Source organism: Electrona antarctica (genome assembly GCF_951216825.1).
Source record: "Electrona antarctica genome assembly, chromosome: 12".
In the NCBI taxonomy this organism is placed as follows: domain Eukaryota; kingdom Metazoa; phylum Chordata; class Actinopteri; order Myctophiformes; family Myctophidae; genus Electrona; species Electrona antarctica.
This window is the reverse complement of record NC_136793.1, coordinates 8,013,341-8,031,804: the sequence shown is the minus strand read 5'-3', so window position 1 is coordinate 8,031,804 and position 18,464 is coordinate 8,013,341. Positions and strand designations below refer to the sequence as shown.

Sequence of the window (18,464 nt, the reverse complement as noted above, 5' to 3'; positions counted from 1 at the left end):
ACAGTGATAAAGGACATGTCTCAGAGACAGAGAGGATGTCTGTACTCACAGTGATAAAGGACATGTCTCAGAGACAGAGAGGATGTCTGTACTCACAGTGATAAAGGACATGTCTCAGAGACAGAGAGGATGTCTGTACTCACAGTGATAAAGGACATGTCTCAGAGACAGAGAGGATGTCTGTACTCACAGTGATAAAGGACATGTCTCAGAGACAGAGAGGATGTCTGTACTCACAGTGATAAAGGACATGTCTCAGAGACAGAGAGGATGTCTGTACTCACAGTGATAAAGGACATGTCTCAGAGACAGAGAGGATGTCTGTACTCACAGTGATAAAGGACATGTCTCAGAGACAGAGAGGATGTCTGTACTCACAGTGATAAAGGACATGTCTCAGAGACAGAGAGGATGTCTGTACTCACAGTGATAAAGGACATGTCTCAGAGACAGAGAGGATGTCTGTACTCACAGTGATAAAGGACATGTTTTCTCCATTCTGTTGTTCTTTGGGGGAGAGAGACTTGATCTGAGTCTGGAGGTAGAGCATCCACGGTTCACTGGAGAACACCAGCTACACACGCACGCACGCACGAGCACACACACACACACACACACACACACACACACACACACACACACACACACACACACACACACACACACACACACACACACACACACACACACACACACACACACACACACACACACACACACACACATTATTTCATACAAAATCAATAATGCCATTGCTTTATATAATCGTCAAAATGGATTAGTTTGATTAAGTTAACTTAAGCCATATGTTATACTTGCCGTACCAGTACCACAGTGCTAGCCAATCTACAAGCTCAAAATGTGTCGCATCGCAATGCCTTTTGAGCTTGTAGATCGAGAGAGAAAGGGACCAAAATGTTTGAAAACTTATGGGCATTTTTCAACATGACGATTATGCAAAAATAATGGTGATCATCTCAAATAATTACCATTAGGCAGCGATTATGTAACAATTAGCCCTTCGTTAAATCCCACCCCAAAAAGCGATTGTCCAATCAATGCCAATCCAAATAGTTCAGCAACTGTTGCTATTACCACCTCATAGCTGTCAGTGTTATTTTATTTTGCATGGCTTTGTTGTTGAACACATACACGGCTTAACGTCAAGAAAGTTACACGACTGACCCACCCAGGTGATGGCAATAATACTAATGACCGTAGTCTTACCGTGCAACATTAGAGTTGATGTTGGATACTGTTTCTCCCTCTGTCATTTCCTCATATTTCTAATATATTGAAACAATGTATTGAAACAATTTGTCCAGTGCATAGCCTACTGCAGGCCTGGTTGACTAGATTTAGAAGACATGTGTCCAGTGCATAGCCTACTGCAGGCCTGGTTGACTAGATTTAGAAGATATGTGTCCAGTGCATAGCCTACTGCAGGCCTGGTTGACTAGATTTAGAAGACATGTGTCCAGTGCATAGCCTACTGCAGGCCTGGTTGACTAGATTTAGAAGACATGTGTCCAGTGCATAGCCTACTGCAGGCCTGGTTGACTAGATTTAGAAGATATGTGTCCAGTGCATAGCCTACTGCACGCCTGGTTGACTAGATTTAGAAGACATGTGTCCAGTGCATAGCCTACTGCAGGCCTGGTTGACTAGATTTAGAAGACATGTGTCCAGTGCATAGCCTACTGCAGGCCTGGTTGACTAGATTTAGAAGACATGTGTCCAGTGCATAGCCTACTGCAGGCCTGGTTGACTAGATTTAGAAGACATGTGTCCAGTGCATAGCCTACTGCAGGCCTGGTTGACTAGATTTAGAAGACATGTGTCCACTCCAGTGCATAGCCTACTGCAGGCCTGGTTGACTAGATTTAGAAGACATGTGTCCAGTGCATAGCCTACTGCAGGCCTGGTTGACTAGATTTAGAAGACGTGTGTCCAGTGCATAGCCTATACTGCAGGCCTGGTTGACTAGATTTAGAAGACATGTGTCCAGTGCATAGCCTACTGCAGGCCTGGTTGACTAGATTTAGAAGACATGTGTCCAGTGCATAGCCTACTGCAGGCCTGGTCGACTAGATTTAGAAGACATATTGAAGCTCTTGCTACTGAAACGATCGATTAATTATATGGAGAAATCCCTGTCATTTAACATGCATCTCAACGGGGGAGAAGGACGGCCCTGTCTCCTCTCTTGCTAACGTGCCTATTGGACAAGGATGGCTTGGGGAGCTCCACAGTTGATTTAGTCGACTAAAATGTATTTTGGTGGGCCTTGATGCCGTCGTAATGACTTTTATGATTTTACACTAGCTGAAAAGAGCAGATCAAGCTCACAACGTGGCGCAGCTATTTTCAGCATGCAACCAAGTGTAAAATTCCTTATACTGGATCTCTTGTCCACTAGTCCCTTCCTAACATTTTAGTCTAGTTTTTATTTGTTGACGAAATTGTCAATATATTTAGTCTTAGTTTTAGTCGACGAAGTCCACACTGACCTGCTTGGCACCGCAGCCCAGGCAGGGCTGGGCGCTGTGCGCGGGCATGGGCACGGCGGCCGTGGGCACGCGGCTGTACTTTGGGTAGGCCCTGGAGGTGCAGTTACAGGTCTGCCTGGACGAGGTGCTGGCCGTCACCTTCACGCGCTCACAGCCACGCACGGAGCAGTAGCTGTTGCCGTCGCGCCCGTGCCTGGCTCGGAGGAACAGCCACAGCAGCCTGGATGGAGGGGAGGGGTTAGGGGAGGGGTTAGTGTTAGTTTGGTGCTTCTCAAAGTGGGCTCGGGGGACCACTGACCTGACCTGGCCTGGCCTTCGGCCTGGTGGAGACAATAATTGTGACGGGGCGATACTATACTAACTAATGTAACAATTATGCCAGGCCCAGAGGGGGCAGTACTGAGCTCTATCCTCACCCCACGGAGCGGTCAAAGTAGTACTTCCTCTCGGTGGGTCTCTTCTCCAGCTCTGATAGGCTGGACAGCATGCCGTAGTCTGTGTAGTCCTCGAAGCTGTTGCTCTGCCGGTCGTTGATGTCAGCCACCACCTGGAAGTATAGGGGCGGAGCTTGTTATTAATGACATCATGGGCTGCTATGATTGATAACAGGCTCGATAAGCCCAAAGCGTATTGATACCGCGGTACTCAATACACTCAATACATACAATAAATAACGTTTATTATGTGTTATGGAGTTTTGTACTGTAGCGTTGTGGGCTCGGGTGTCAATTTACAATTTAGGCATTTAGCAGACGCTCTTAATCCAGAGCGACTTACATTAAGCAAGAACAAAAAGCATGGCAATACATCACATACATAAAAAGTAGTTATCATGAAACATGCGTAAGCTAAGAACGTAACAGTGGAATATCTATATAATGAAACTATACATATACATGTAACTATACTATACTATACTAAACTATACTATACTATACTATACTATACAAGTAAGACGCGCAAACGCGGGAAGCGAACGCAGCTCGTAAATTGCAATAACAACAATTAGAATGAATTACGTACTTTAAGGTTTTTTTGAAGTTCTCTTTTTTTGAAGTTACGTTTTTTGAAGTTAAGTTTTTTCTTTTTAAGTTTTTTCTTAAGTTAAGTTTTGTGTGTGTGTGTGTGTGTGTGTGTGTGTGTGTGTGCGATACAGCTGCGCCCTCTGGTGGCGGGCGGGTGGTGTTACAGCGGGACACACAGACAGACACACACACACACACACACACACAGACATGTTCTGCTAGGTCTCATAGTTAGTGCTCACTGCGTTCGCAATCACTGCGTTCGCAACTATACTATACTATACTATACTATACTATACTATACTATACTATACTATACAGTGCTATGACTACATCAAATGCAATTCTAGTGCTGTCTACGTAACATGCTATAAGTCTGTATAAAATGCTATCTAAGTCTACATAAGGTGCTGTGGAGCTCCATCCGTACCTGGAAGGTGGTGTCTGACGGGTAGCATAGCCCCACCCGCACCCAGTCATCTCTGAGGGGGGGATGGGAGGGAGAGAGAGAGAGACACAGATTTTGGGTCATGTTATGGGTCACAAGTTACTTACATTTTGTATATATATATATATATATATATATATATATATATACACATACACACACACACAATTTTTATTTATCTATTTATTTAATTAAAAAGGAATCCCCCCAAACGTGCAAATAGCTGATCTACTAGATTCGGTTGTGGATCTGCTAACTAACGTATATTTGAAAATATACGATTCTGAGTTTGAAGTTACAATGGGTTTGTATATATAGGACAAGGGGGCGGGGCAGCTAAAATTAATATCACAATGTCTAAAATACTGAATCGAGCAACTTAAAAAACAAACTGGTCGCTAAACTGGCCGGGGGTTCACGTCATACAAGCCTTTTGGTGTTTTAAAGCATTATGTTATGATTTAGCTATTGAAAAATAGCAGATCTACAAGCTCACAATGCATCACAGCGCAACGTTTTGTGAGCTTGTAGATCGGCTATTTTCAGCATGCAACCAAGTGTAAAATGACACTGTAAAATGATAGTGGATCTCTTGTCCACTAGTCCCTTCCTAACATTTTAATCTAGTTTTTAATCAGTTGACGAAATTGTCAGTATTTTTTGTCATAGTTTTAGTCACCATAGCTTAGTTTTTATTTAGTTTTCGCCAGTGAAAAAAGGTAGTCGAAGTCATAGTTTTAGTCGACGAAAACAACCCTGTTGTGCGTTGTTTCTCCGTACTTGTTGAAGTTGATGAGCGACAGGACGATCTCGCGCGGCGCCGGGCCGTTCCAGTGCAGCGTGTAGCTCTTGCTCATCATCAGCACGGGCTGGTACTGCTGAGACAGCGCCCCCGGCTGGTTGATGCCCCTCAGCACCAGAGGGGCCGCCGGGTACTCGTCTCTACTGATGGACAGACTGAGGTTGGACACTCCCTGGGTCTGGATGTACACCTGGGAGAGAGACATAGAGAGAGAGAGAGAGAGAGCGAGAGAGAGAGAGAGAGAGAGAGAGAGAGAGAGGAAAGTACAGTGTGTGTGTGTGAGAGAAAAGACAGAGAGACAAATGCAGAGACACTTGTAGATCAGCTCTTTTTGTTATATTTGAAGTTTGACATTTTAGAATTGGAATCTCGAATAGTTTTTTGCTATTTTTGAATTGGAATCCAGAAAAATAACCTTTTTTTTTTTATTCAATTTCAAATGCATTTCAGTTATAGTTATGTCAACTTTACAAAGTAAAATACATTGGACATAAAAAAGGACAATAACATTTTAATACCAGTAATTAGCTGAAATCAATAAGTAAATATCAGTATTCTGGTATTAGTGGTTAGTGGCTGCAGACCACCACTAACCTGAGGGTCTGCGCAGGCGGGGGGGGGGGGAGGGGGGGGCTGCAGACCATCACTAACCTGAGGGTCTGCGCAGGCGGGGGGGGGGGGGGAGGGGGTGCAGACCATCACTAACCTGAGGGTCTGCACAGGCGGGAGGGGGGGGGGGGGGGGGGGGAGGGGCTGCAGACCATCACTAACCTGAGCGTAAGCTCCGCTGCAGACCACGGCGTTCCAGCGCGGCAGGGCTGCGCAGGCGGGGTGCTGCAGCAGGAAGTTGTCTGCGCGGCCCACGTAGGTGTCTGCGTAGCCGCTGACAGAGCCGTCCACGTCGTGGAACACTGAGGTCCTGTCGCCGTCCAGGTCGTTCTCCTCGAACCACTGGCCGGGGCGACCGAAGAACGCCCGCAGACCCACCTGAGAGGGAGGAGAGAGGGAGAGAGAGAGAGAGAGAGAGAGAGAGAGAGAGAGGGGGGGGAGAGAGAGAGAGGGAGAGAGAGAGGGAGAGAGAGAGAGAGGGTTCACGTTAGTAAGAGAACCACTGGCCGGGGCGACCGAAGAACGCCCGCAGACCCACCTGAGGAGAGAGAGAGCGTAAAATAAATGTATAATCTTTTTAAACAAACAAACAAACAAATCTAAGAAACATTACAGGCTAAATTAGGTAGTGAAAGCCGGCTGGCGTAGCCGTCAGTGTGCCGCGGGTTCGACTCCCGATCCCGACGGACTTTGCAGCGTGTCACCCCCCCCCCCCCCCCCATCTCTCTCCCCGTTTCCTGTCAGCCGACTTTACACATGTCCATCTCTCAATCCGAGTGGAATAGTAAGAGAGTGGCGACACGCTTTGATCTCGCCGCAAAGCGGGGTGCCTATGGGCTATAGTTCCAAACATTGGAACTATCCCATTGAGATAGAATGAGCACTTCCGCATTCCATTATTACAATGGGAGTCAAGGATAGTGTCGCCACTTTCTTACTAGATTGCTCTGCTCTCAATAAAGGCAAAACGGCAACCAAAAAAAAAGATCTTAAAGAAGAAAAAAAAAGTAGTGAAAATAGCTGATCTACAAGCTCGCAATGTGGCACAAAGTGATGTGTTGCACACTTGTAGATCTGCTATTTTCATTAGTTTGGGTCCCGGGCAAGTTTTGAGCACTGCTTTTTGATGACTGTAAAATTACTTCTACCAACACTAGAGGGCAGCAGAACTATGATTACAACTTTTTGTCAAGGCTGCCTGTCTTGACTCTGCATGGGGTCTCTCTCTTTCACACGCTGTCTGTCTCTCATGCACAATTTACACACACACACACACACACACACACACACACACACACACACACACACACACACACACACACACACACACACACACACACACACACACACACACACACACACACACACACACACACACACACACACACACACACACACACACAAATTATGGAACAAGTAGGAGCGTACTGTCTCACAAACACACCCTCAGGATAGACAAGACAGACGGACGGAGGGGTTGTGAGCTTGTAGACCTGCTAACAACCCGAGTGCAAATCAGCACTCCTGTGCGCACCTAAGCAGCACCTCCTGTGCGCTCCTACCTCTTTGTTTGTTCCAATACTGACAATATAGTCCACTTGCCAGAATGTGAACCCGGACATGTTGAGTACACCAACGTTTTATGCTAGAAATGTTGAGTATGGGTCCCCAGCATGCAGAAACTGATGTTATAAATGTTGAGTATGGGTCCCTAGCATGTAGGAACTGATGTTAGAAATGTTGAGTATGGGTCCCCAGCATGTAGAAACTGATGTTATAAATGTTGAGTATGGGTCCCCAGCATGTAGAAACTGATGTTATAAATGTTGCGTATGGGTCCCCAGCATGTAGAAACTGATGTTATAAATGTTGAGTATGGGTCCCCAGCATGTAGAAACTGATGTTAGAAATGTTGAGTATGGGTCCCCAGCATGTAGAAACAGATGTTAGCAGGGCTTAAAGCAAAAAAAAAATCCCAAGACTGAAAATGTTTTTTTGCAAATCTGCACTGATCTCATTAAATGACCCCTATGAAATCCTCAGGACTGAAATCAGTCCCCAGGACTGAGAACTTTAAGCCCTGTGTTAGAAATGTTGAGTATCGGTCCCCAGCATGTAAAAACTGATGTTAGAAATGTTGCGTATGGGTCCCCAGCATGTAGAAACTGATGTTATAAATGTTGAGTATGGGTCCCCAGCATGTAGAAACTGATGTTATAAATGTTGAGTATGGGTCCCCAGCATGTAGAAACTGATGTTATAAATGTTGCGTATGGGTCCCCAGCATGTAGAAACTGATGTTATAAATGTTGAGTATGGGTCCCCAGCATGTATAAACTGATGTTAGAAATGTTGAGTATGGGTCCCCAGCATGTAGAAACTGATGTTAGAAATGTTGAGTATGGGTCCCCAGCATGTAGAAACTGATGTTAGAAATGTTGCGTATGGGTCCCCAGCATGTAGAAACTGATGTTATAAATGTTGAGTATGGGTCCCCAGCATGTAGAAACTGATGTTATAAATGTTGAGTATGGGTCCCCCAGCATGTAGAAACTGATGTTATAAATGTTGAGTATGGGTCCCCAGCATGTAGAAACTGATGTTATAAATGTTTAGTATGGGTCCCCAGCATGTAGAAACTGATGTTATAAATGTTGCGTATGGGTCCCCAGCATGTAGAAACTGATGTTATAAATGTTGCGTATGGGTCCCCAGCATGTAGAAACTGATGTTAGAAATGTTGCGTATGGGTCCCCAGCATGTAGAAACTGATGTTATAAATGTTGCGTATGGGTCCCCAGCATGTGGAAACTGATGTTAGAAATGTTGAGTATGGGTCCCCAGCATGTAGAAACTGATGTTAGAAATGTTGCGTATGGGTCCCCAGCATGTAGAAACTGATGTTATAAATGTTGCGTATGGGTCCCCAGCATGTGGAAACTGATGTTAGAAATGTTGCGTATGGGTCCCCAGCATGTAGAAACTGATGTTATAAATGTTGCGTATGGGTCCCCAGCATGTGGAAACTGATGTTAGAAATGTTGCGTATGGGTCCCCAGCATGTAGAAACTGATGTTAGAAATGTTGCGTATGGGTCCCCAGCATGTAGAAACTGATGTTATAAATGTTGCGTATGGGTCCCCAGCATGTGGAAACTGATGTTAGAAATGTTGCGTATGGGTCCCCAGCATGTGGAAACTGATGTTAGAAATGTTGCGTATGGGTCCCCAGCATGTGGAAACTGATGTTAGAAATGTTGCGTATGGGTCCCCAGCATGTAGAAACTGATGTTATAAATGTTGCGTATGGGTCCCCAGCATGTAGAAACTGATGTTAGAAATGTTGCGTATGGGTCCCCCAGCATGTGGAAACTGATGTTAGAAATGTTGCGTATGGGTCCCCAGCATGTGGAAACTGATGTTAGAAATGTTGAGTATGGGTCCCCAGCATGTAGAAACTGATGTTAGAAATGTTGCGTATGGGTCCCCAGCATGTAGAAACTGATGTTATAAATGTTGAGTATGGGTCCCCAGCATGTAGAAACTGATGTTATAAATGTTGAGTATGGGTCCCCCAGCATGTAGAAACTGATGTTATAAATGTTGAGTATGGGTCCCCAGCATGTAGAAACTGATGTTATAAATGTTTAGTATGGGTCCCCAGCATGTAGAAACTGATGTTAGAAATGTTGCGTATGGGTCCCCAGCATGTAGAAACTGATGTTAGAAATGTTGCGTATGGGTCCCCAGCATGTAGAAACTGATGTTATAAATGTTGCGTATGGGTCCCCAGCATGTGGAAACTGATGTTAGAAATGTTGAGTATGGGTCCCCAGCATGTAGAAACTGATGTTAGAAATGTTGCGTATGGGTCCCCAGCATGTAGAAACTGATGTTATAAATGTTGCGTATGGGTCCCCAGCATGTGGAAACTGATGTTAGAAATGTTGCGTATGGGTCCCCAGCATGTAGAAACTGATGTTATAAATGTTGCGTATGGGTCCCCAGCATGTGGAAACTGATGTTAGAAATGTTGCGTATGGGTCCCCAGCATGTAGAAACTGATGTTAGAAATGTTGCGTATGGGTCCCCAGCATGTAGAAACTGATGTTAGAAATGTTGCGTATGGGTCCCCAGCATGTGGAAACTGATGTTAGAAATGTTGCGTATGGGTCCCCAGCATGTGGAAACTGATGTTAGAAATGTTGCGTATGGGTCCCCAGCATGTGGAAACTGATGTTAGAAATGTTGCGTATGGGTCCCCAGCATGTGGAAACTGATGTTAGAAATGTTGCGTATGGGTCCCCAGCATGTAGAAACTGATGTTAGAAATGTTGCGTATGGGTCCCCAGCATGTAGAAACTGATGTTAGAAATGTTGCGTATGGGTCCCCAGCATGTAGAAACTGATGTTATAAATGTTGCGTATGGGTCCCCAGCATGTAGAAACTGATGTTAGAAATGTTGCGTATGGGTCCCCAGCATGTAGAAACTGATGTTATAAATGTTGAGTATGGGTCCCCAGCATGTGGAAACTGATGTTAGAAATGTTGAGTATGGGTCCCCAGCATGTAGAAACTGATGTTAGAAATGTTGCGTATGGGTCCCCAGCATGTAGAAACTGATGTTAGAAATGTTGCGTATGGGTCCCCAGCATGTAGAAACTGATGTTATAAATGTTGAGTATGGGTCCCCCAGCATGTAGAAACTGATGTTATAAATGTTGAGTATGGGTCCCCAGCATGTAGAAACTGATGTTATAAATGTTTAGTATGGGTCCCCAGCATGTAGAAACTGATGTTAGAAATGTTGCGTATGGGTCCCCAGCATGTAGAAACTGATGTTATAAATGTTGCGTATGGGTCCCCAGCATGTTGAAACTGATGTTAGAAATGTTGCGTATGGGTCCCCAGCATGTAGAAACTGATGTTATAAATGTTGCGTATGGGTCCCCAGCATGTGGAAACTGATGTTAGAAATGTTGAGTATGGGTCCCCAGCATGTAGAAACTGATGTTATAAATGTTGCGTATGGGTCCCCAGCATGTAGAAACTGATGTTATAAATGTTGCGTATGGGTCCCCAGCATGTGGAAACTGATGTTAGAAATGTTGCGTATGGGTCCCCAGCATGTAGAAACTGATGTTATAAATGTTGCGTATGGGTCCCCAGCATGTGGAAACTGATGTTAGAAATGTTGCGTATGGGTCCCCAGCATGTGGAAACTGATGTTAGAAATGTTGCGTATGGGTCCCCAGCATGTAGAAACTGATGTTATAAATGTTGCGTATGGGTCCCCAGCATGTGGAAACTGATGTTAGAAATGTTGCGTATGGGTCCCCAGCATGTGGAAACTGATGTTAGAAATGTTGCGTATGGGTCCCCAGCATGTGGAAACTGATGTTAGAAATGTTGCGTATGGGTCCCCAGCATGTGGAAACTGATGTTAGAAATGTTGCGTATGGGTCCCCAGCATGTAGAAACTGATGTTATAAATGTTGCGTATGGGTCCCCAGCATGTAGAAACTGATGTTAGAAATGTTGCGTATGGGTCCCCAGCATGTAGAAACTGATGTTAGAAATGTTGCGTATGGGTCCCCAGCATGTAGAAACTGATGTTATAAATGTTGCGTATGGGTCCCCAGCATGTAGAAACTGATGTTAGAAATGTTGCGTATGGGTCCCCAGCATGTAGAAACTGATGTTATAAATGTTGAGTATGGGTCCCCAGCATGTGGAAACTGATGTTAGAAATGTTGAGTATGGGTCCCCAGCATGTAGAAACTGATGTTAGAAATGTTGCGTATGGGTCCCCAGCATGTAGAAACTGATGTTAGAAATGTTGCGTATGGGTCCCCAGCATGTAGAAACTGATGTTAGAAATGTTGCGTATGGGTCCACAGCATGTAGAAACTGATGTTAGAAATGTTGCGTATGGGTCCCCAGCATGTAGAAACTGATGTTAGAAATGTTGCGTATGGGTCCACAGCATGTAGAAACTGATGTTAGAAATGTTGCGTATGGGTCCACAGCATGTAGAAACTGATGTTATAAATGTTGCGTATGGGTCCACAGCATGTAGAAACTGATGTTATAAATGTTGCGTATGGGTCCACAGCATGTAGAAACTGATGTTATAAATGTTGCGTATGGGTCCACAGCATGTAGAAACTGATGTTAGAAATGTTGCGTATGGGTCCCCAGCATGTAGAAACTGATGTTATAAATGTTGCGTATGGGTCCACAGCATGTAGAAACTGATGTTAGAAATGTTGCGTATGGGTCCCCAGCATGTAGAAACTGATGTTTGAAATGTTGCGTATGGGTCCCCAGCATGTAGAAACTGATGTTAGAAATGTTGCGTATGGGTCCCCAGCATGTAGAAACTGATGTTAGAAATGTTGCGTATGGGTCCACAGCATGTAGAAACTGATGTTAGAAATGTTGCGTATGGGTCCCCAGCATGTGGAAACTGATCATATCATCATATCATATGATATGATAATTTTTATAATTGGCATAATATATGTGCCCATACCATTAACAACCTATAGAAAGACAAATATTAAAAATGTCATCATGCTTTATGTAGTATGTGTGTCAAACTAGGCTTAATGATGCTGAATCCATTCCAAGCATTGGGTTTTTTTGGCAAAACTAATGCTTGGAATGGATTCAGCATCCCCCTAGTTTTATACATGCTACATAAAGCATGATGAAATTTTGAATTTGAATTTTCACATGCTACATAAAGCATGATGACATTTTGAATAGGTTGTTAATGGTATGGTCACATATTATGCCAATTATGAAAATTGCTCAACATATGCAAGTTAGCATCCGGCAGTTTCTACATGCTGGGGACCCATACGCAACATTTATAACATCAGTTTCTACATGCTGGGGACCCATACGCAACATTTATAACATCAGTTTATACATGCTGGGGACCCATACGCAACATTTATAACATCAGTTTCTACATGCTGGGGACCCATACTCAACATTTATAACATCAGTTTCTACATGCTGGGGACCCATACGCAACATTTATAACATCAGTTTCTACATGCTGGGGACCCATACTCAACATTTATAACATCAGTTTCTACATGCTGGGGACCCATACTCAACATTTCTAACATCAGTTTCTACATGCTGGGGACCCATACGCAACATTTATAACATCAGTTTCTACATGCTGGGGACCCATACGCAACATTTATAACATCAGTTTCCACATGCTGGGGACCCATACTCAACATTTATAACATCAGTTTCTACATGCTGGGGACCCATACTCAACATTTATAACATCAGTTTCTACATGCTGGGGACCCATACGAAACATTTATAACATCAGTTTCTACATGCTGGGGACCCATACGCAACATTTATAACATCAGTTTCTACATGCTGGGGACCCATACGCAACATTTATAACATCAGTTTCTACATGCTGGGGACCCATACGAAACATTTATAACATCAGTTTCTACATGCTGGAGACCCATACGAAACATTTCTAACATAAAAACCTTGGTGTACTCAACATGTCCGGGTTCACAATGGGGCTCTATGGGCTGGCAAGTAGACTAATATGAAAACACCGCCACAGGAGCATGTGTTGTCGTTTAGTGTAGGGAAAAAAAGGGGCTAAAACTAAAGACACCTGACGGAATGAACCCAAGGAACGGACATAATTCAGCCTCGACGAGCGGCAAATCAGGTCACCTGAGGCACAGTGTGCTTGTTCTGCCCTTACTATACGTTGGTGTATGGCTTGGCAGACAGTTAACATAATTCCCAATAAAGTTCCTTAGGCAGTGACTTGGTTTAACTTCTTTACTGGTGAATAAATTGTAAAACTGCAATACAGAAAATAGAAAACACAGACATTTGTGTCAAAGTGTAGAATCATAAACCAAACCATTTCTTTTGTATGCATCACAAGTTGCAAAAAGAACATGTACTCACTGTACTACTCAAATAATCAAATTACAAACATTTTAGAAAAGATTAACAAACTTATAGGCATATTGCTTTAAGAGCCATAAACTTACAGACATAGACTTACAGACTTATCCTGTCCAAGGCCTGAGAGAAAGGAAACACTCAACCTGCAGTGAGTGAGCTCTTGACAGTGTGCTGGCTTGAACTGAACTGACTCTGACCAAACTAATCACCTCATTATCTACCCTGGTGAGTGGAGAGGCTGCCCAGGTGAGGAGAATTACTAATTAGTCAAAGGAACATTGGTCTCCATTACACATGCAAGGCTTAAAGGTAAACTACATAGAAAGTAAACAGCACACTCCCCGCATGGTATAATTGGTTATACCACTATACAGTCTCTTTTTGAAGAAGAAGAACAACTTCTGACACGGGTCTAGAGTACACTTTGGGAGTACCTTGTCGGATGACCTTCACGTCGACTTTCCTCACTTTTTTGTCGTGACTGGGAACAGCCTTGACGATGAGCCCTGTGGGCCATTCATTCCTTGTCACCTGAGAGTCCTTTAATAGCACGACGTCTCCAACTTGCAGGTTGGGCTTTTCGGCCTGCCATTTCCTCCTAGGCTGTAGAGTTGCCAGGTATTCCTGCTTCCATCTCTTCCAGAAGCTATCGGAGAGGACCTGTACTTGACGCCATTGTTTTGCATAGAGATCTTTCATTTCCGTTTTTCTCTCCAGCATGCGGCGAAGGGAAGCAAGACGTTTCATTGCCTGCTCTCGATTGTTCTGGAGACGTTGTCGAGGCGACCGGAAAGGTAGAGGGGCCACTAATGTGTTTGAATCATCTTGGAACATTTCCTTGTTCATTATTTGTAGGAAGGCTGCATCATCAGGAGACAACCCTGGCTTGTCATCGTTCTCTGTTCTTTGGAACACATGACTGCCGATGTCCATTTCTTGTAAATGGAAAGCCATCTCGTTTGAGCAATGCACACTGTTGCAAGGACTAGAGCAGCTGAACTTCTCATTGACATGGATGGTGTTAGAGCATGGGCTTAGGAAGGACTCACGGCCATTTTGGAGCACATTGGTCCTGAAGACGGAGATGTTGGCTGGCTTATGAGCTCCTCCCAGACACACTTCCCCAACTATGACCCACCCAAGGTCGAGACGTTGTGCATAGGGCGCATTGTCAGCTCCGTTGTATTGTTCCCTGACCTTATGCACTTGGATTACATCTCTGCCGAGAAGGAGAAGAATTGCTGCATTAGGGTCGACTGCTGGGATCTTGTCTGCCACTGAAGTAAGATGGGGGTAATGCTGAGCAATCTCTGGTGATGGGATCTCTGACCTGTCGTCAGGCATCATGTCACACTCTATGAGTGAGGGGAGAGAGATAGTACTTTTCCCATCCATCGACTCCACAGTGAAGTTGAAAGCGCGTCGTCCTGTTGTGTCCATGACACCAGAGCATGTCTTCAAGGTGTAAGGTGCTGAACTTGCTTTGATGCCAAAGATGTCAAAGAAATCCGTTTTGGCCAGGGAACGGTTGCTTTGCTCATCCAGAACTGCATACATTTTGACCGCCTTTTCTCTGTGACCAGCAGGATAGACTCTGACTAAGCACATTTTGGAGCAGGATCTTGGGCTGACTGCATTGCCACATATCTCAGTACATTTAGAGGTTACTGATGGGGCGAGGTCTTCCTCATTCTCCCCGCAATGATCTTCCTCAGCTGATAAGCTTTCCGTTATGAATGGGGCTGGCCCAGGGTGAAGTACTGTAGGGTGTCTTGAGCTGCCACACTGTTTACACTGAAGCACCTCTCTGTCACACTCCCTTGCCATGTGTCTGGTAGATGCGCAGCATCTGTAACATATGTGGTGGTCTCTTAGATAAGCCTTCCGCTCTTCTAATGGTTTGTTTCTGAAGCCACGACATTTCCGAAGAGGATGAGGCTTATTGTGTATTGGACACGTTTTATCCAGATCTTCCTCCTTCTTTTCTGAGGAGCTGTTCTTGGCTTCAGGTTCTGTAGCGACCTCAGTTCTTTTAACCGACACTGGCATTCTATAGCTTTGTTGGTCCGGTCTTTCTGTCCTAAGGTTTGTTGAGCTGGCACTGGTGACACAAGCGAAGCTAGGATCATTGCGAATTTTGGCTTCTTTCCAAATGAAGTGTACAAAGAAGGAAAAGGGTGGGTAAGGAACACGGTTGTCACTCTTGTACCTTGAACCAGCTGTAACCCATTTCTCTTGGATGCGGTAGGGGAGCTTGGTTAGGATGGGACTAATGCCATGGGCTGTGTCGAGATGATAAAGACCAGGTAAGAGAACGTTCGATTTAGCTGCCTCTAGCTCGAGAAGAAGATCTCCAAACTCCCTCAGCCTTTCGTTATCATTGTTTGACATCTTGGGAAAATCCTCAAGTTTTTTAAGCAGAGCATGCTCAATGATTTCAGGTGCTCCGAATAACTCCTCGAGCCTCCGCCACACCATCTCTAGGCCTGCTCCCGCATTGTGGACGAACACAGCTCTGATCCTCTTAGCATGCTCTGCTGACTTAGGCCCGAGCCATTTTGAGAGCAAATCCAATTCTTCTCTTTCTGTGAGGTTCAATTCTCTTGTAGAGCTGGTGAAAGATGCCTTCCAGGCCCAGTAGTTTTGTGGTTTGTCATCAAACTGCAAAAGACCGGAGCTAACCATCTCCTTGCGTATTAGGTACTTGGCCAGGTCTGATGCCCCACTAGCATCAAAGGAGGTGTCTCCTAATGGAAGTGAGTGAGAAGGTCGGAGGTAATGAAATGTTTCTCCCCTGGACGGTGTCACTCTTGGTGTTGTGTCCCTCCTTCGGTAAGTTTCACTTTCATGGCCTGTCGCCTGACTTTGTAGAGGAGTAGTGTAGTGTTGTCTGTTCGGGTGGAATGATAAGTCTCTAGCTGAGCCTATATCATGGTTTTGTGGAGAAGCAGCCATCGCTGACTGGTAGTGTGGTCTGCTTGATTGGAGAGGTACATACTCAGTGCCACAGTCGCTTTCTTCCGTGAGCTGTCGCTCACATTCTTCATCACTGTCTATTGTTAGCTGGTGCATTGAAGAGGTAAGTATGGGCAGTTTTGCAGCATGGTGTGAATGTTTACTGTAGACTGCTTCATACTGTTGTCGCTGCTGCACTTCATACTGTTGTCGCTGCTGTGCTTCATACTGTTGTCGCTGCTGCGCTTCATACTGTTGTCGCTGCTGCGCTTCATACTGTTGTCGCTGCTGCGCTTCATACTGTTGTCGCTGCTGCGCTTCATGTTGTTGTCGCTGCTGCGCGTCATGTTGTTGTCGCTGCTGCGCTTCCTGTTGTTGTCGCTGCTGCGCGTCATGTTGTCGCTGCTGCGCTTCATGTTGTTGTCGCTGCTGCGCTTCATGTTGTTGTCGCTCCAGCGTTATATAATGTTGCTGCTCCAGTGCTTTATACTGCTGCTGCTGCAGCGATTCATACTGTTGCTGCTGAAGCATTTCAGACTGTTGTTTCACGTACTCACTTGTGCGTTGAGCTGAGCTGAGTGACTTAGTTTTGATTTTGCTCCTGTGTGTTCCTTCACTTTCTTCTATAGCTCCTGATTCTAGTGCATCTGCTTCAGCCGACGCAATTTCTGCAGCTTCCTCTGATTTTAGCAAGAGTAGATGAGCTTGTAGATCAGCTTGTTGTTTTATCATTTCTGCTTCCTTGTGTGCATAGGCGAGCTTGACACGTGCACCTTGCGCTTTAGCACGTGCTTTTGCTGCAGCAGTAGTGATTGATGAACGAGACGAGCTTGAGGCTTCCGAGACGGTTTTAAGCTCTTCGCCATCCTTTGAATGTGGCATGATGAAGCAAAAGGACTGCAGTGTTGAGCCACTTCTTTCTGCGAAGCCCGCTGAGCTTATAGTCTTTTTACTGTTCTGCCCTTACTATACGTTGGTGTATGGCTTGGCAGACAGTTAACATAATTCCCAATAAAGTTCCTTAGGCAGTGACTTGGTATAACTTCTTTACTGGTGAATAAATTGTAAAACTGCAATACAGAAAAATAGAAAACAGACATTTGTGTCAAACCAAACCCATTTCTTTTGTATGCATCACAAGTTACTATTCAAAGAATCAAATTACAAACATTATAGAAAGATTAAACAAACTTACAATATTGTTTTAAGAGCTATAAAGTTAAACAATTAACACAAACTTACAGACTTATCCTGTCCAAGGCCTGAGAGAAAGGGTTAACTCAACATGCAGTGAGTGAGCTCTTGACAGTGTGCTGGCTTGAACTGAACTGACTCTGACCAAACTAATCACCTCATTATCTACCCTGGTGAGTGGAGAGGCTGCCCAGGTGAGGAGAATTACTAATTAGTCAAAGGAACATTGGTCTCCATTACACATGCAAGGCTTAAAGGTAAACTACATAGAAAGTAAACAGCACAATGGGTGTAATTTTGCTATTGCTAGGCGTGTGTGACGGCTCTGTCGTTTGGGGACTACAGGTGCGTGTGATCTGTAAGTATTATTCCATCAATGTGAAGTGAAGTGTGTTTTTGTTGGAGATGCCTGGTCAATATGTCGTAAAGACCACGGGGAGAAGTAAGTACATGATGGGTTGTTGAATTATGCTTGTGTAGAGTAACACAGAAAGGCCAGGGGGCAGTGCAGCAGACAAGACAATGCTCTGGGCTTACTGCAGGGGGCAGTGCAGCAGACAAGACAATGCTCTGGGCTTACTGCAGGGGGCAGTGCAGCAGACAAGACAATGCTCTGGGCTTACTGCAGGGGGCAGTGCAGCAGACAAGACAATGCTCTGGGCTTACTGCAGGGGGCAGTGCAGCAGACAAGACAATGCTCTGGGCTTACTGCAGGGGGCAGTGCAGCAGACAAGACAATGCTCTGGGCTTACTGCAGGGGGCAGTGCAGGAGACAAGACAATGCTCTGGGCTTACTGCAGGGGGCAGTGCAGCAGACAAGACAATGCTCTGGGCTTACTGCAGGGGGCAGTGCAGCAGACAAGACAATGCTCTGGGCTTACTGCAGGGGGCAGTGCAGGAGACAAGACAATGCTCTGGGCTTACTGCAGGGGGCAGTGCAGCAGACA

General features: G+C 44.9%; 1 protein-coding gene across 1 annotated transcript in view; it reads right to left on the bottom strand.

The window, feature by feature from the left end:
- Window positions 1-18,464, bottom strand: part of cemip2 (cell migration inducing hyaluronidase 2) — a gene marked incomplete at its 5' end in the record, with an annotated part of 63,682 nt that overhangs the window by 2,346 nt on the left and 42,872 nt on the right. Inside the window, 9 exons of the mRNA XM_079516028.1 lie at window positions 473-574; window positions 2,511-2,730; window positions 2,927-3,057; window positions 3,966-4,017; window positions 4,764-4,975; window positions 5,557-5,772; window positions 13,469-13,539; window positions 13,803-14,028; window positions 15,844-16,115. Coding sequence (XP_079372154.1) covers window positions 473-574; window positions 2,511-2,730; window positions 2,927-3,057; window positions 3,966-4,017; window positions 4,764-4,975; window positions 5,557-5,772; window positions 13,469-13,539; window positions 13,803-14,028; window positions 15,844-16,115 — 1,502 coding nt within the window. The remainder of the gene's footprint in view (window positions 1-472; window positions 575-2,510; window positions 2,731-2,926; window positions 3,058-3,965; window positions 4,018-4,763; window positions 4,976-5,556; window positions 5,773-13,468; window positions 13,540-13,802; window positions 14,029-15,843; window positions 16,116-18,464) is intronic.